Here is an 18,568-nt window from a genome sequence, read left to right on the forward strand (position 1 = left end):
ACTACAAATGTGGCTCCTAGTCAGGGCGGAGATGCTAGCATACAGCATACAGTGTAGGGCTAAACCATTTTAAAATGTTTGGGTTCCACTGGTGAGGTATCTAGCCAAGGATTCGCAACTATTGCATTGTTCAAATTGATTGGATGTCCTAGGTATCATGAAGGGGCCTCTTTATGAATGAACCAGCTCAGCCTGTGACTGACAGAGGGAATTGGGAGAATTCAAATGTATATGGACGAATGTACAGCAGGCGAGAAGGACCACAATAGAACAGGAGGTGGGTATCAGCAAAGAGGTTGGGTTAGTTTGTAAATCAGTTACTCAAGGGAGTTGTGCAATTTGTTTTAGTTACCTTTGTCTCCCTGCGTCATCGTATGTTGGTGTAATGTGAAACACTGATGCATACTGTCAAAACACTATGATCTTTTAAAACACAATACAATCAAGTGAAACTAAATTACAGATATGCTGCCCATATGCAATCAAAAACATTAATTTTATCTTTCCATAAGCAAGTCACTCCTTCTAGAGTGACTAGTTTCAGGATTTCCGAGACCCAGCTAATGATGTCCACAAAGTTTGTTTTTTCCCAATTTTTATGATTCATTTTTAAGTACCAATATTACTGTGGATCTATAGTCTAGTGTGTGCACCAATGCCACTTGTCCCAGAAAGGTCACTAAAATTACTAATTTGTCTTATTGCACTGCTATGCAGTTAGATATTTGACTTATTCATTGTAAGAACAGTCCCCAAGAACCATCTGGGAGCATTCCATAAGCAAATGTTAGTAGTTTCCAATGCTAGAACTGTATTTCCAATCAGAATCAATCAATCATACAATTTTCAATTTTTACATAGTCCTGTGTAACATGAAACATAATATATGTCGCGAAAGTCTTCCAGACAGGTCTGTCATCATGGTTGGGGTATTGGTTATTTTTTAAACCAATTCCAGTTGGGAACTTCTGATCCCAGTTCTTACGATGGAACAGATTAGCATTTTATAAAAATGTAAACCTTTGTGTGACCCGTTTCCCTAGACATGATAAAGGGACCCTAATCCTACTATGCCAGTTGTCAGGGGAGTCCTGTGCATGGTATTCAGGTCCTGATTTAGCCATGCTACACTTTTAAGATACACACTGCGTAAATTACTTCCATTTTGATTAATTGCATGTTTATTTTCATGTAAATATCCTGAAAAGATAGCATGGTTCAGAGCTTCCTGGGCTCAAGTTTTACAGGTATATTTTATATGCTGTTGCTATACATTGAAACTTAAAGTGCCCCACAAACAAGCTAAATCTTTTATAGATGTATAAATAGCAAAAGGAAACTAACTTTCACCTGTAGAATCACTGTTGTAAGCAGAGTAAACACTGAACCAGAGAAAGTAGTCTATTGCCTATACATTCTGTTCATTGCGCCACTCCATTCGAATACAAAGCCGATGAATATGACTTGCACAACACTTATATCAGAATTCCATGCTCATCAAAAGAGGTGTCAAGAAAAACAACACTGAATTTGTAAATAAAGTGGAATGTGTGCCCAAATCTCTGCATCATCAAGTTTACACTTTACATTGATTATGAAAGGAGTCTAGGAAAAGATACTTACCTTCCAGGAAGCTCTTTGAGGGCACGTTCGTAGATCAGGTTAAGCACATTTTGTGGGGCATTCTGCTTGAATTCGATGTAGCGAATCCAGCATTTGACAGAGAAAGGATTACGCAGGATTTCCTCCTCATACTGTAAATCTTCTTCTTCCTGTAGAAGAGACAGTTATTTAGTCCCAGAGGAGGTTGAAACAGAATAAAGCTTTTAGGCCGGCCAAAGAAAGGCACCATTTGACAGAGCTTCACCTACCTTTGCTAAGAAACCTCAAGCGATGTGTAAACATATCTTAGAATGTTTAGTACAGAGTAGTAAAGACAGGCCAAAGTTATCAGACATCAGAAATAGCTTTTTTTTCAAGAGACATTATACTTTAACCTCAACAATAACCACCTATTCCCGCAGCTCCCTACCTCTCCCTGATATCTCCCCGACCACTCCCCGCCGCCCCCTTGCAACCGCTACTGCTCTGCCCTTCCAGCCTTTCCTGCCCTCCCAGCCTGGCCCTGGGAGGTGGAGAACAGCTGACGGTGACCTCCCTATGGCGGGGGCCACAGATCTTACCGAGGCTGCAGTGCAGGAGACAACAGTTAACGCGGAGGTCGCGGGGTGGGAGCGGGTGGGCTGCTCACCACTGCCCACGGAGCACTGAACCCCGCACGGTCCCCCAACCTCCAGCTTTCGGCTCCTACCTCTACCTCTACCACCATTGTTGTTGGCCGCAACACCTCCACCCAACACAGCTCGGCCTTGCCCCCTGAAAAGAGGATGTCCAGGAGGGGAAATTCACTGACATCCAAGCCGCAGTGCTGGAGGGTGCAGCTCAGGAGGGAGCCGCAACCTACGAGACCTAGACCTAAAAGACCCTACAACTCCAACGGTGCACCTCTAACTCAGCCGAAAGCATCCAGGGGGGGGGGTCAACACCTGCAGGCTGGATTCCACCTTCCCAAAAAGGAATGTTAAGTAGAAGATTGGTACAAACTCAAGCGCGCTCTCATACTGTGTGTCGCAAGCTTGATTGCCCGATCATCTGACTGCCTTTTTGGCCCAAACAACTGGAGCAGCCTTAAACCAAGTGCTAGCTACTTGGAAAATATACAATTAAGGGCATATACAAGGGCATAAATAAAGGGTACGATCCCTAACTGCAGTTATAACAAAATATAGAAAACAGGAAAACAAATCAAACGCAATCCAAGCACAAACCCGGAGAAAAGAGATACCAAATAATTATGTGCTCATCCCTCGCTCAATCCTCGCAGCCACAAGACCGACAGGATTGTCAGATCTAAGAAGGCTAGGCCGGGGCAAGTGTCAGGTGTGCTACGGTAACTGAAGTAATTTCACGAAACACAAAGGATAAGAAAAAGATGAGATCAGGCAGAGTCAGGCGGACTCCAAATCAGCCCCAGAAGCCTAGCAACACGAAGCAAGGTGCAAAAAGACAAAATACAAAACAACCTGCAAAAGCTGCAGACCAGGCCACAACTCAAAAGAGTCCTTTCATTTCGCTGATTATAACACTGTTTAACAATTCAGAAAATAGTGTGACTAAGAAAACAAGCTCCAGCTTCTCCTTCCTCAAAGACCCCGGGGCCAAAATATACTCGATGCCTAGAGAGGTACCAGGCCTTTTGACGCCACTAGCCCCTCAGAGGTTGGTCTACAATGCTACCACAAAAGATAAGCAAAACATTCTCACAAACAACGTAAAGGACCCAAATAGCCCAAACAGCCAAGCACTTGGTCAAAACTTGGGCCTGGTAGACACGGACCTGGGAACCCCAGAGGAAGAAACAAGGAAGATGTGTAAGGCCAACAGGACACCACCCACACATAAGGAACTTTACATAGAGGAAATAATAGAGGGCCCAACAAACAACACTGACGTCACATGCGACAACGAGGTCGCAGGTGAGCACCTATTTCAGCTCGGAAAAGAAGGGAGCAACAGAGGAGAAAATATAAATGCAAAAGCTCAGTCAACAAACCTACACACAGGCCAAACATTTCCGCTCTACTCCACCCCCAAGCCTATAACACAACACAAAATAATACAAGGGCATACAACTGTAGCCCAGGTTCATCAGACAAACCTAGATGAAGTAGAAGGCTCTGAAAACTCAGGGCTGAGAACAATAAGCCTCACATCTAATAAGGAGACATTACAAGACACAGATTTAAAAGTGGCAATCAGCGGGGATGCCTACATCTTCCCAACACAAAGTAATAGGGAAACAAGAGGCCCAAACAGTAAGCAAAATACAATCAAAGTTACTCTCTCACCACAGAATACTAGCCAACTATACACCCGAAATCAGCCAACAAACCTGCAACCAAAACCCAAGCCAACCCAAGATGAAACACCTAGGGACACAAGTAGCTACTTGGCGCTCTTTGGAACACTATTACATACACTCCAATGGCACTCAATGTGCAATCTGATAAACTGGACACTCAACTTGAATTAATGAACATCACAGCACTACACATGGCAGGGATAAACACGAAATTGGACAACCTTAATAATTTAATAACAAGAGCACAATCCAAATATTCACAACAGCAAAGACCCTATGCCTGTTGCCCGATAATCGACAAATTGAGCCTTCTACCAACTCTATTAGAACAAATATTAGCTCTCAAAAACCTAAATACAACTCCTATCAAGCACACTGTCGCTGAAAATGAAATACAAATAGCAATTCCTTCACAGGCCGCACCGAGAGAAGACCACACAGCAACAAAAACGTCAACTGAGCCACAAAGACCTCTGGGAACGAAGGTAGCACCTGCAGAGACTAGGCAAGGTGACTCAGCAACAGTAAAATCGAAGAACACAACCCAACTAAGCAAACAAGAAGACAAAAAAAGCGCGAAAGGAAAGCAAGACACAAAATAACACCCAGAGTTAACGAGCAAGCAACCAAAATATACCTAATATTTAGCTCAACCAAGGAGACCAAAGCAAAAATAGGCCTTTCCAGGACACACATGGGCACGGCCGACACCTCGAGTGGAAACCGAAAGGACTGGGACACCGATATGGATACCCTGAAAGGAGCGGGCCAATACAAATCAAGGGGTACTAAGATCTACAGTGCCGCAGGTGCCGATCTTTGTGAAAAAACAACCGCGCATACTTTGGGAGGCTTCAAACTCTGAACAAGAAAAGGAACAACAAAAAGGACCCAAGGCAGCGAACAAACCAAAGACACAACGAAAAAAGGAAAAAAGCAACTAGACAGAAACACCTTACAATCAGCAAACTTAATAACCCAAGACACCACGACCTGTGGAACAAACCTGAAACGCGCAGATCTGCTAGGAGGAACACCACACAAGAAACTAGTCCCTAACTTCCTATCTGCCAAAGATTCAATGAACAAGGACTCCACACAGCAAGGAAGGCCAAAAAAAGCCCAAGGCAAGACAGAAACGAACGAGCCAGGAATCAGAGCTCACACTGAAACATGCACCCAAGATAAGAACCAAATGAGGGTACCATCTTCTGCATTTAAGACCACACCTCCCAAAGTCAGCACAAGGGGTGTTCTGCAAAAAGAAAACCTTCGATTCAACATAAAAAACCACGACAACACAAGCTCAACAGAATGCAAACAAATGAATTGGCCATGGGTAAACCGCCGAGAAACCGAGCCTGGAACTCTAGAACAGGATAAAACAATAAAATATAAAGAGACCACTCAGAGTAATTTGCCTCTACCAGAAACCTCAATATACAACATAAATAAGGGCAGTATGCACCAACAGGGAAACTTCAGACTGCAAAAGCCTACCGCAGTGGAAGAAGAACAAGAAGAGGCACCCAGTGTAAAAACCCGGCAGTACGGACTATCAATGCAGCAAATAGTTTTAACGCCAGAATATGAGTTGCAGGGGCGGCACGACATGCTAAATAGAGGCAACATACTAATACTGCTAACCAACATCCCTGCATTAAAACACCTAAAGTCAACCCATCTCCTGGCAGTGGAATTTTGCCAGAAGGGAAAAGAAAATAACAACGAACAAACGCTCACTACATGGCAATCAGTGGAAGTCACCCAGCTCATTATGAGCTGCAACCAACAATTTGAATCCTCGGGTATAAAACTATCCAAGCCCGCTATACCACGTTACCCCTGTCCACTTATTGAAAACCCCATCCACAACGCAAACTTTGAACCAGGACAAATGAAAGGAAAATCAAACGTGTACTCAATCCTGCAGAAAGTGAAAGGAAGAAGTCCATCAACCGCACAGCGGAACGGGGCACTTAAAGACAAAAAGGCAGAAAGAGAATCTGATAATGACCAATGGCGCTGGCTTATGGGAATTTTGAATAAAGCGAAGGGTAACTGACCATCGGACAGACAGACTGCCAAACACAACAACGAAAACTTACACCTCCTCTTGTGGAACATCACCGGCGTGAAAAAATGGCTGGAAGAAGGCAGCCCCCCCTCAAGCCTGGGCAACATGCGACATAATTGCCCTCCAGGAGACATGGGCAGTGGAAGACTTGCCACTTGCAGGATTCACACATTTCGACACACCAGCAGAGAAATACAGGAAACACGGCCAGCCAAAAGGCGGCCTGGCAGTCTACGTGTCAGCCTCTTCCAGACCAAATGTGCAATTAATTAAACTCACATTAGAAGCTATTGAGAAACCAAGAACAGTACTATTGATTAACACTTATGCACAGTTAAAGGCCCAAAATAAAAAAGCTCATAACGCCCTGTTAATAGCCACAAACTCTGACATAAGACGCACCAACCCCTCCTGGGACATAGTGTTAACAGGAAACCTCAACTCCAACTTCATCTACACCCCGGATGAAGACGAGAAATAGCAGCTGATAACAAATGGTGGAATGTACAACCTCAATACCAACTTAAGACTGCATTTCATTTCCTGACCACACAGGGCAACACTTGGTGAAATCACTAGAATACCTGGGCTTGAGAGTTATAAATGGCAGGACAACGGAAGACACTCCACCCAAACATACCTTTTTCGGAGGGACGTCGTGATCCAGACTCGACCACACAGTAATCTCATTACCATTGATGCCTCTTCTCCTCCAGTTCGCAACTGAATTCACCACCAGGAGTGGCCACTCCTATCAACACACTTATTTTAACTTAAACCTAACCAAACACCAGATTAATCAGGAAACAGAAGGAAGCATCGATTCAATTGACCTAAAAATGCTCAAATGGGCAAACGAAACCATCGAGGAGCTCTAAAACAAATTACAAGGGCTCATAACAGCAAGTGAAAACGAGGGCCCAACTAAGACACAAGCCTGGGTAAACTTCACAGTGAAACTAACAACACTAATGACTGGGAAACTAAAACAGTTACCCAGACATAACATGCACTGGCATAGCCAATAGGTCTCGCCTTTGGAACCTTATGGGTGTTTAGCCAGAGCTATTGGCTTTGCCAATGTATTTAATCTATGCTGTAAAGCAGCATGTGTGTTTGTGTTTTTGTTTAGTCTGTGATATGTGACTGTAAGTGTGTTTGAGGTCTTGTGTTTAACAACCGATCTCCATACCTAGTCTGTTTGAGTTGTGGCGAGTTGCTGTAATTTTGCCTTCTCCTGCCACATAATTTACTTAGTTGTGCCGTATGATTCCAGTGGCCCTGGTCTTAGCTTTTGTACGTTATTGTGTGAATATTGATGTATACTTCAATGTGTCTATTGTAGTGTCTATCTATCTATTCTGGGAAATTCACTTAATCTCTCCTTGCCTACCAAAAAAAAATGTGCACTTGTGCAATGTAACTGGTGCTCACCTTTAGGTCAGAGTTTGTGCTATATAAAAATGTGAAACAAGAGAGGCAATTTGCAAGCCCAAAACCATTTTCTGCCAATTTTGAAAGCGTTTTGCAATTGTGAACAGACCTATTTACGCTTGCGAGTTTCACTTATACATACATGCAAGGAGATTTAACAATGAACCACCCCCCCCACCCCCACGGGAGTACCATGGAAGACTAAAAATACGTTTTTCCACCATATGGGGAAGGTTACTGGTCTTACTAATGTCTAAAACGTGACACTGGAAGTTACAAACAGGTAAAGAGAAGTACTTGTAATATTAGACAAAATAATACTTTTAATTCCAATTCTTCTCAATAAGCATTGCAGGAACAAGAAAAGTGGAAGACATTTTTTAAGTTAATTCTTTTTTTAATAGGGTCGTGCAGTTCTATATAATGTCTTATTGGTTGCATATTAGGTAACAAAAATACTTATAACACTTTTTTCATGATAACTTTTCAACATGCTGCACAGCAGCCATGCTGCTTTACAGCATAGCTTAAACACATTGGCAAAGCCAATAGCTTTGGCTAAACACATAAGGTTCCAAAGGTGAGACCTATTGGCTATGCCAGTGCTTGTTTAGGATTTGAGCCCTGACAGAGAGGAAGGGTCTTTTGATTTTCCTAAGTGTACTTCACCAGAAACCCCATGTTCCAGTTCTGGCCTTCACTGTGACAAACGATTGAACTCTGGGAAATGTATTCATGCTTTAGTTCACCTAAACCCATTGCAGCAACACACCTGAAAACAATGACTTGTAAAAGGAAAGTCCAAGACAGAAATATGGTGTCCCTGATGACATGGGTGTCATCTGGTAACCACAGGGGAGTGATAGCCAGTAGGAGAGGAGGGCAGAGGAGACAACAATGGGTCACCCCTCCTTGATGGAGCTGTGCTGAACACGAGGCCTCCGCTTGCACACTTCCTGCCCTAACGTCGTGTCTGTGGCCCACGGTGGCTGTTTACATGTGGGCCACATGTTTTCCAAATTAATCTGATAGGTGTAATCCATCAATGCCCTGGTGGGAAATCCCTTCAGACTCCGTTCTCTCCCACCATGACTTCACCATGGCACTCTCCACTCTCCCCCCTGGGCACCTAGGGGACGAGGCTTCGTTTCTGGGCTGTAGGGAAGCAGCGTGACGGAGGCCGCGTTTTCTCTGGGCACCAAATGAGATTTTTCCCTCTGCCTGCCTTCGGACAAAGCGGGCCTGGCGTTTGTAATCATGGCGGGTAGAGCGGGAAATGGCCACGCCGCTGCCTGGCAGGGGAAGGAGATAGCTCTTAGCTGGGCCTCCTCCGAAGCTTTTAAGGCTGGGGTAATTCCACTCAGAGCTTCCAGGGAGAAGCAGGAAGGAGGGAGCAGGGCAACGAGGCAAGGAGAGAGAGGGAGAGATAAGAAGGAGCGACAGAGAGGAAAACAGAAGGAAGAAAGTGGGAGCGAGAGAGCGTGAGGGGAGAAAGAAGGTGATAGAAAGGTGAGACAAATGCAGAGGGAGAGAGAGGGGGAATGAAAAGAGGGAGCAAATAAGAGTGTGAAGAAGCAAGAGAAAGGAGAATAAGAGAAAAAAAGGACACGGGAAGAGGAGAGAGGTAAGAGGGAGAGAGAGAGAGAAAAGGAAGGAGAGAAAGCGGAGAGAGAGAGTAGTGTAGTGATGATCGTTATCTACCTATGTACAATGCTAAGTTAGCATAACCGCGTTAACTGTTAGAAAGCCATCTTGCCGCTTTTGCTGCTTTTGCACACGACACCGTAGTCACATGTTATTAGAATTGAGAAATGCTTACTCGACTTTGCTTCACATGAGAACTGTCTGTTGTTAACATCTTGAACAGTGAATAGCGACCTTGGTCTGTACACAGTGTAACAGAAACAGTCTGGATCGCTAGACGGTGCATGTTGTTGAGTTCAGGTTGATCGGCCCACTAGTTTAGCCATAACACGCACACAGCTGCAAATGCCTGAAAGTCGAATGCTTTTGATATTGCAGTGTTACATGTTTTCAACACATTCGGAAGAAGAGCGTTCCTAGGAGCAGAGCATAGCTGATCCTGTGATGTGAACTCTCTGAGCTGATCTATACGGTATGGGGTTCCCCATTCAAGCCTAGAGACCTTTTATTAGTCTAATAATACTATTAGTGTGTTAGAGAAAGGAAGGTGGCCTAGAGCCACTGTCATTTTAGTATGATTGCTCCTTTCATTTTCTATGGTATTGTAACTATGCTGGTGGTTTTGATTTTAATTGTTTGTCTGCTAATGTTAGCCAAACTGCTGCAAACGTTTCCCGTGTCTCTGTTTATTCTGTTGTGGACTGGTACGAGAATAATTACGAAAAGGTGTTTCTGATTCCCACCATTCCTGAGAAATATACTAAGTCGCTTGTTCTGGGTTGTCAATACATTGGGGCCGCCGAGCTAAACCTCGGATAACGAATGGGACACTGATGCTGGCCGGATAGGGGGTTCTGGGTTCTGAGGTGAGTTTTTGGAACACCGCAATTCACTGAGGGCGTGGGTTCCTGCGCATAGTTCTGCGCATAAGCAGAATCCCTGCAACAGTAGGAGATGAGAAAACGGCATGAGGCAGATGGGGCTGACAAGAGGAAGATCAAAGGCAAGGGAGAGAGGTGGCTAGTAAAACAAGCGCTGGTCACACGCCGCTCCCGGCACCCCGAGCACGGCCGCGCGGCGAACGCGCTAATTAACAATCGCGCGCAGGTTGCCATCTGTAATGAATTAGCGTGGTGAAAGCGACCATGCTAATTCAAGCTTTTCAAGCACTCATGCTTGTACTCCACCTTGTGGGAGTGAGCAGCAGTGCGCGGGCCATCTGTTTTCAATTAGCGCGCGCGCCGCTGCCTGCTCCAGCAAAGTGGATGCCGGCACAAGTGCCTGAAAAGAGCTGACCAATTTCTAAAGGTCATCTCCTAGAGCAACGCATGCGCGCTGCCTAGGCGAGACCTAAAAACAACATGGCACCAACAAGTGAGGTCTTCACACGGAAACGTGAACTAAAAAAGCCATCAGGAAACTTAAAGGAATGGACCAGGACCACACAGGATGGGACATTGTACGTTACCTGAGGAAACTGTACAAAAAGAAGTTATGGGAGTATAAAAGAATAAGTGACAATACATTTTGGACAAAAGTATTATATAATGCTCAAAAAAACGAACTCAAGCACATTTTGAGAAACAATTAACAATTTGAATAGGCCCGTTAACTTTCTAACCTCAAATGTACAATAACATGAGTGGGCAACGTTTCTTATAAAAAGATTCACAGAAACTACAATTCCTGGAAACCCTACTGGTAAGCAGCGAGAACACGTAAATCACCAAGACCTAGATGTGCTAAAAGAAAATGTTGACAACTCCATACAAGAAAAAGACAGCACTTGCCATCGAAATATAACTTCTGTGTTACCAGAGGAAGAAATGACAAGGAATTACGACACAGACGGCACTCGCTTGCCAAATGCAAAATCAGATAAGTTCGCCTACGTAGCTGAAGATGTAATAAGAATAATACGTAAAGGCAGAGGAGACGGGGCGCCAGGACCCAATGGCATACCTCAAGCAATCTTCAAAAATGACCCATCCTTTTGGAGTAACAGTCTAGCGAGTTTATTTAAAGAAACCAAGCAACTAAATCAAATCCCATCTAGCTGGCAAGGCTCAATAATCACACCGATATACACAGGAGGAGACAGAACATGTCCAGCAAATTACAGGTTAATCCATTACTGGATGTAGAAGCAAAGTACTACGCCTCTCTGATCCTGGAAGATCTAACAGATTGGTCAAACAAGTTCAACTTGATTCCAATCAACCAGACAGGTTTCAGAAAAAGGATCGGGACGATTACAAATATCCTAACTCTTTCACTTACAGCCGACAGAGACAAGCGGAGAAAACAACTGCACCTCTGCTTTATAGATCTAAAGGCTGCATTTGACAGTGTGGACTGTCACCTCCTATGGGAATAGCTGAAAGCTTGGAATATTCCCAAGAGAATATTAAGAGGAATACTGATTCTTTACTCCCATACATGGATGATGGCAAAGCTGGGAGACTGCTCAAGACTATCTAGAAAAGGGACTACAAAAAAAGGTTTAAAACAAGGATGCCTGCTGGCTTCGCATCTTTTTAATTTGTTTATGTCGGACTTGGCCCATCGGCTTGACAAGATCAACTCTCACCCACCGCAACTGGAAACGTTATTACTATTGCATCTCTGATAAGCAGACGACGTAGTGCTAATGAGCCTAACTAAGACCAGCCTCCGCAGGTCACTCACAGGCATGACGGAATACATAACAACCAATAAACTAGAAATCAATACATGAAAAAGCAAAACAATGCTTATCAGTAATTACCCAACTGCCAAACAGAACATATGGCTCGAGGGCAATTTGTTAGAGGAAGTAACTTATTAAAAAATACTTGGGGTTTTATATGGACAACAGACTAAACCGCCGAGAGCAGAAAAGGTATATGTTACAGAGAACTAGTGCATTAACGTTTGCCTTCAGGACCCTGGCAAAAAAAACTGAATGGGTCATCATACAAACCGTTGCTTGCAGTGATATCGGCCAAAATGCTTCCAACAATAACATACGCCAGTATTGCGCCACATGGCAAAGACTCCGAACTTCTGAACAAACTACTGGTCTCAACATACAAAAAGGTTTTCCAGATACATCAGTCCACCTCCCCAGCACGGGTGAAACTTGAATTTGGTTTAATAAACAAAATAATAGGGAGGATGTATACAACTATTAAGCTTTGATACTGACTGAAACAGAATGTAGCTAACTCTACACTGAACAAAGCTCTCTGGGCGGAACTAGACAACGACAAAAAATAACCATTCAATCAATACCTCCAAAAAGCACTAACAACAATTTGCACGGACGAGCTTTGGAACAATAACCTGTATTATTCAACCTTCAAGCAAGTCATAAACAAACCTGCAAAGTTTCACTCCTTGCTAATTTATAAAAACATCTTCAGTGAGAGAACGCACGCATGGATGGTGATCAAAAATTATAAGATCCTTGCACCGGCACTTTATCTAAGTATCACATTCTCGATCTACTGGAAAAGACAACTCATGGCTCTTCCCTTCGGAAAACTACAATCGATTGCAGACCTGCCAACCTGGGTCCACAAAGGGCCAACACTATGCCGACTCTGCGGCAGTAACAAAGAGGACTTTATTCATCTAATTTGCACATGCCCCAAACTTTCACTGCACGAGTCACTTCATAAAGAAAAGCATTAAACACCAGAAGAATAAGGACATGCAGAGCAGCCATAATAGTAGGGTTGGACCCGTCTGATCCTCAAATGAACAGTGAGCTGATAAAATTTCTTAACCGTCATGATCCTACACTGAAAACAGAAACTCTAGCCACAAAGCAGACACAGAAATCTACGATATTTTCAGAAACGTTCTTATTTCATGATATCCAAGAGGAGAATATTTGCACATTACAACTAGGCCAGAAAAGCAACTCCTAACTGAGTTGCGGAACGCAGATGCTTTATGTACTACGTTACATACCCCATTATAATAACAACTGAGAATGTAAGCTTTTAAAATGAAGAAATGTTATTGCTGACTTTTATTCATGTGAAAAATTGTTAAGGTTTTAACTAACTAAATAATAAACATGTATTATTATTATCAATAACAATGTGTAAACATATATGCATATATAGAGCTCTGCTTATATCTACTTGCACATACTAAAAATAGATAAATAGTTGGCACATGTATTATCTTAAACTATCATTAAGTGGTTCAGTGGACATTATAATTAAGGCTCCCCGTTTTCCATTTTTACAGATAAATGCAGACAGAAAACATTTTCTAGTCTGTATTTATTTTTAATAGTGGATAAAAACGAAAATTGGGTTGCTTTTTGAGTAATTCTAAATAATGTCTGCCATGACTGCCAGGCCAATAGCCATGTGGCTTGATAGGTAAGGGGGCTAAAAAAAGAAAGGAGTTTTAGTAAAGAGGCTTTAACAGCAGTAGATATACACAAGGTTGATACTGAAATATGCTTATTTTCTTATAAGCACATTGATTTATCTGTGGGTGTTTACAGCATTGAAAACTGGCAGGCATTCAAGCATGAATGCATATTTACTGGTTAAATGAATAAGGAAATATACACATTTCAGCTTCATTTTTCCATAAAACACAAAATAAATATGGATAACTACAGACGGGAAAAGTCAAAAAATAAATACCATAAAACCGAGAGCCTTAATTATAATACAACACAAGTAAGGAGAGTGAATGGTTTGTAAATGCCCTCATTTCTCCAAAAGCACATTATTTTTAAAACAGGTTCCCAGTCACATAATTTTATTGCTTAAGTTCCAAGCTTGCCATTTGTTGGAATCCCGAATTTGAGTGAATAATTAAAGTAGTTTCTCTGTAACTAAAAGGTTTGTAAACTGCAAGCGTTTCTTTCAATACTAATATTTCAACATGTGCGGTATAGAGTAATATTTCAAATCATCGTCATTCCTCTTTGGCTCTGCTAAGAACACTGTAACAAGTGTTCTGGCTTTGCAGATACTGAAAAGTTATCTAATCCCTGAGGCCATTCTGGTATGGGCAGTCTTCCCATTACTCCTAAGCATCCTAGCACTTACAGTACTGCCTTAAAGGGTTTCAAGTTCAAATTCAAATTATATTTCAATTAATTAAAATCATACAATTCAAGTAACACAATTATGATGGGAAAACTATGCCTTTTAACCAAACCTAAAAAGGTGTTAGTAACAGCATATAATTTGACTTTAACAATTTAAAACAGAAAAAGTTTAAAATACACGGTTTAACAATTCATAAGGATTGGTTAAAAACCAAATTGGTCCACATACTTAATACATTTACTATATGGTTGTAGGCAACTCTCATTTAGACATGCTGAAATTGAGCCACAACAGAAATGAATTCAAAATTGAATAAATAATGTCATAAACAACAGTTTTATTCACTAATCATGATCGAACAGCAACATAGGATATCCACCAACAACTTGGCTATACAAATACAGAACATACAGCATTAGGCCCCTCCCCCTTGCTCCGCCCTGTGCTGAATTCTCTGATCCGGACAAGGTAGAACCAAAGCTGAATCGCCTTAACTTTAGTACCCTTGAGCGTTGGGTGTTCACCATAACTTTGAGGATGAACAAATGGGTAAAGGGTGTGGTGATCCACCGAACATTATGTTTACTATAGAACTATGCAGTCACCATTGAAAGATATCAACTTAATACATACAATACCTATCTTCGTAAAATCTGAAAAGTGGATAAAATTGTTCTAATCTTCATAAACCACCAGTGAAGTAACTTCTCTGTTGAGTAAAGTGGCCTAAAAATGTTTCCTGGTCTATCTTAAATTTGCCTGAAATTAAGCTCCTTAATTTACAAATTGTGGCGCAATCAATTGAAACGCTGGACACTATTCACAAACAAAAATGCAAAAGTAGAGACAGAGATCTAGATCTCTGCCTAAACATATGTTTTTTTTGAGGGGGAGGAGGAGGGAATTCACAAACATTCCCAGAAGAGCACTTGTGTGACACACTGTTTTACAGGTGTACTACTGGGAAAGGTAGGTGAATTTTCCCAAAGGCTCAAAGCTCCTATGCAGAGTTCTTTTTCTCCCAAGCAGAGAACTTCAGACATTTGGAAATTAAACTTCTCGTGCAAATATGCATTTTTTTCTACGTGGGGAAAGCATTTTCTTATATTTAGAAATCAGTTTCCCTACACCCCAGCACATCTGGTGGTGATTATGTTTTCCTTCCCATCCTGGATGGGGAGTTACTTCCGCTCTTGGCTCAAGTAAGTCTCACATTTCCAGGGTGAAAAGAGGGGTCGGTAAGAATGATGATGAATGCCCACTAATGCACAAGTCTGTAGCTGATCCCAAAGCTTCAGTGCAAACTGCACCTTGGAACATCCACTTCCCAACCCTGGAGTGTGATTTACTATTATGGAATTTCTTACACTCACTGTTGAGAAATTGACAGTAGTAAATTCTTTTACTCTGGACAAAATCTATTTCATGCTTCCTGGCAGGTGAAACAAGCATTGGAGAAGGCATAGGTCTCACATTTGAGACCTATTGGCTTTGCCAATGTCTTCTGATGTTAAATGTACAGCTTCAGCAAAAAAGCTGATGCTGTACCGATGCTCTGCAGCACGGTAAAAAGCAAAAAAATATACGATTATGTGCTCGCATCATTTTGCACGCACGTGCATGCATCAAGAAGAACATGAGCACATGCATCATGTCTCTGGCCACTCTGGGACTGGGATTACCACCTGTTGCCCGTGGGTTTTCTACTTTCAGTATATCATAGTACCTCACTGCATGCTTGGACTGGCAGTTCTCACTGATAAAATGGCACTATGTGTAAGCAGTCTATCCTGTTGTCTTCAGGCTCAGGGTTTTCTGAGATTTCTAGTAGCGCCTGAAGCCCTCGACATTTTAGAACTGCCGGGACTACCTTTAGCCTCAGGGGGGTACTAAACCTAGAAGCTTAAACTGCAGGGTAATCCAAAACTGGCAGTTCTGACATCTTTCATTGAGATTTCTACTACTGTCAGAACTACCTTCTTTATCAGTGTATTCTGGAACTGGCTAGGTTACCAGCTCATTCAAAAACATTCTTGGGCTGGTAGCAGTAGCTGCTAAACCGTATTACTCGCGGAATAGCATCGTTATCACGCGGTGCATCTGAGGCCGTCCACACTAGGTGCTGCCTTTAAAAGTAAAGCCTGTGGGCTGTACCCCATCACATGGAGTACTACTCCGTTCATTACGTGGCCTACATGCCACTACTCAGCTCCAGGAGCTACCTGTTGGTCCGACACATGAGAGTACTGCAAGTACTGCCTAACCAGAGCGTCCTCAGGGTTGTAGCCGTGTTGTCCTTAACAACCGAAAGGCTGCACTCTGTAGCTTGTGGAAAAGCCTCTGAGTGGGACATTATGGGACGATTGGCAGTCTAGTCTATTTTTTTAACTGTTGCCCAAGTGCGTGCTGGAACATGCAGTTTTGGATAGTGATGCCCCTCCACCCTTCAGCCGCCCACCTTTGCTTTCGGAACTTACAAAGCTTAGCTCTGGCTTCGCCGGCATCCTCCAACAGTCCAGATGGGAGTCCCTAATGGGACTCGCGCGACTGTAGTAAACTCCTTCCCGGCGAAGGCTGATGATGTACCAAAGGAAAGCAGGACGAATAGGCAGCTAGACTATGACGTTCTATTTACGGCATTGTGAGAGGTTGCCATCTTTGTGCAGGCTATTCTGTATAGTCAGTACGCCGGCGGCCATTTTGAAACGGGTTCTGTGCGACGGCTATGTCTGCGCTCATGTGCCATTTAACCAGAGATTCTGACAGCCTGAGAGCAACTCCGTTTTACGTATAAATAGGTTCTGTGTAGAACGACACCATAGCAGGTAAACAACATAAACTAGACTACAGGACAGAGCGATTGCCAAGGGCAGGCACTTTAGCAATAATTCCACTTTCACCTTTTGTTTTTCAAACCGCACAGGATAGCCACAAAAAAGAATGGTCCCCAACCATGATAATCAGTAACGGGAGTCCGGTGTTATCAAAGCCTCTTCAACCCATCAATCAACCTAGGGGAATCCGAGATGGAGTCGTGTCTGATGCTATTTTATGTGGGCGCAAGAGAAACCAGCATTTGCAATGCAATTGGTCTTGCATATGTGAGAGATAGTGCTATTGTTTAAATAACAATGTTTTTTTACCCATGTGTTTTGTTTTGTTTGGAGTGGATGTGTGTGGAGTGGAATTATGTGGATTGCCGAGCCGCAACTAGAGCCAAATTGGGTGGGTGCTAAGAACTTTTTTGGGTGGGGGCTAATTCTTCCAGCAGGGTCTGTAAGAAGGGGTTAAAAACAAAAAAGCCTCATTAACCCCTTCGCTGCGGCAGGAATTCCGCCGCGGCGCTGGGGGGGGGTTTGGGGGCAGCACGGTGGCGCTGTGCTCGTGACGGAACCGCTCCGTCACGAGCCACGGTTGAGCTGTGCTCAAGACGGAGTGGTTCCGTCACGTCTCCGCGCACTGCGCTAATCGCCCGCACAGATGGGGAATTAGCACCGCGTGGGCGGAGCGGCGGCCAATGGCCGCAGCATGACGGAACCACTCCGTCATGAGCACAGCGCAACCGTGGCTCATGACGGAGTGGTTCCGTCATGAGCGGGGAAGGGGTTAACAAGCACATGGTCGGGTGCGGCTTTGTGTGTGTGCCCGGGAAGCTGTCTCATCCCGGGCAGCCATACACAACGTGGAGTGGGGATGCGTCTGCAGCTCTTTGAGCCCAAAGGGCGTTGCACGCCTGGAGTGTTGCATTGTAATTGTTAGTTGTGATGTGGAGTTGATTTGTGAAGGAAAATTATGTGGTATGGTGTCTAGTGGAATTATGTGGATAGTAGTTATGTGGTATTGAGTATATTAGAATTATGTGGAGTGGGATTGTGTGTTATAGACCTTAATTATGTGGAATTGTATTTTGTGCTGTGGAATGGTTTGTATTGGAGTTTATGCAGTGTACTGTTGTATTTTGTGGCATGATATGGAATTTTGTGGTGAGGATTGGATGTATGTGGCGTGTTGCGTGATTGTTATGTTGAGTTGAATTATGTGGTTTGGTATTTAATTATGTGGTGTGGATTGAAAATGTGTAGAGTTGAATTGTGTGGTGTGGAACTGTGTGGGTAGTTTTGCCTGTGCAGCGCTCTCTTGCAGTACATGTGAGAGACACTCGACTGGAAACATGCTGAATCTATATGAAAATTAATTTCTTTGAATGCTTTACTTCCTGCGAAGAGAGTCTTATAATTAAAAGGTTTTGCAGTATATGTAATCTGCATTTCTTTGAAGCTATCCCGCCTCCTGCATTTTGTTCTCTCCAGTGTAGATAAATAAAGCACGCTTTACTTTCTTTATGGTAAATATACCAAAAAAACATGAAGTGGCCAAGCAGATAGGGCGAAAGACTTCACTACTAGAAAGGTGATTTGAAGCATT

General features: G+C 43.1%; 1 protein-coding gene across 1 annotated transcript in view; it reads right to left on the reverse strand.

Moving 5' to 3' along the window:
* XAB2 (XPA binding protein 2) overlaps positions 1-16,717 on the reverse strand; it is a 161,144-nt gene extending 144,427 nt beyond the window's left edge. Inside the window, exons 1-2 of the mRNA XM_085654391.1 lie at positions 16,621-16,717; positions 1,624-1,772 (exon numbers count right to left, since the gene is read on the reverse strand). Coding sequence (XP_085510517.1) covers positions 1,624-1,772; positions 16,621-16,647 — 176 coding nt within the window. The 5' untranslated portion in view covers positions 16,648-16,717. The remainder of the gene's footprint in view (positions 1-1,623; positions 1,773-16,620) is intronic.
* Between the last annotated feature and the right edge of the window lie 1,851 nt (positions 16,718-18,568).

This window comes from Triturus cristatus, chromosome 4_1 (genome assembly GCF_964204655.1).
Source record: "Triturus cristatus chromosome 4_1, aTriCri1.1, whole genome shotgun sequence".
NCBI classification, from domain to species: Eukaryota; Metazoa; Chordata; class Amphibia; order Caudata; family Salamandridae; genus Triturus; species Triturus cristatus.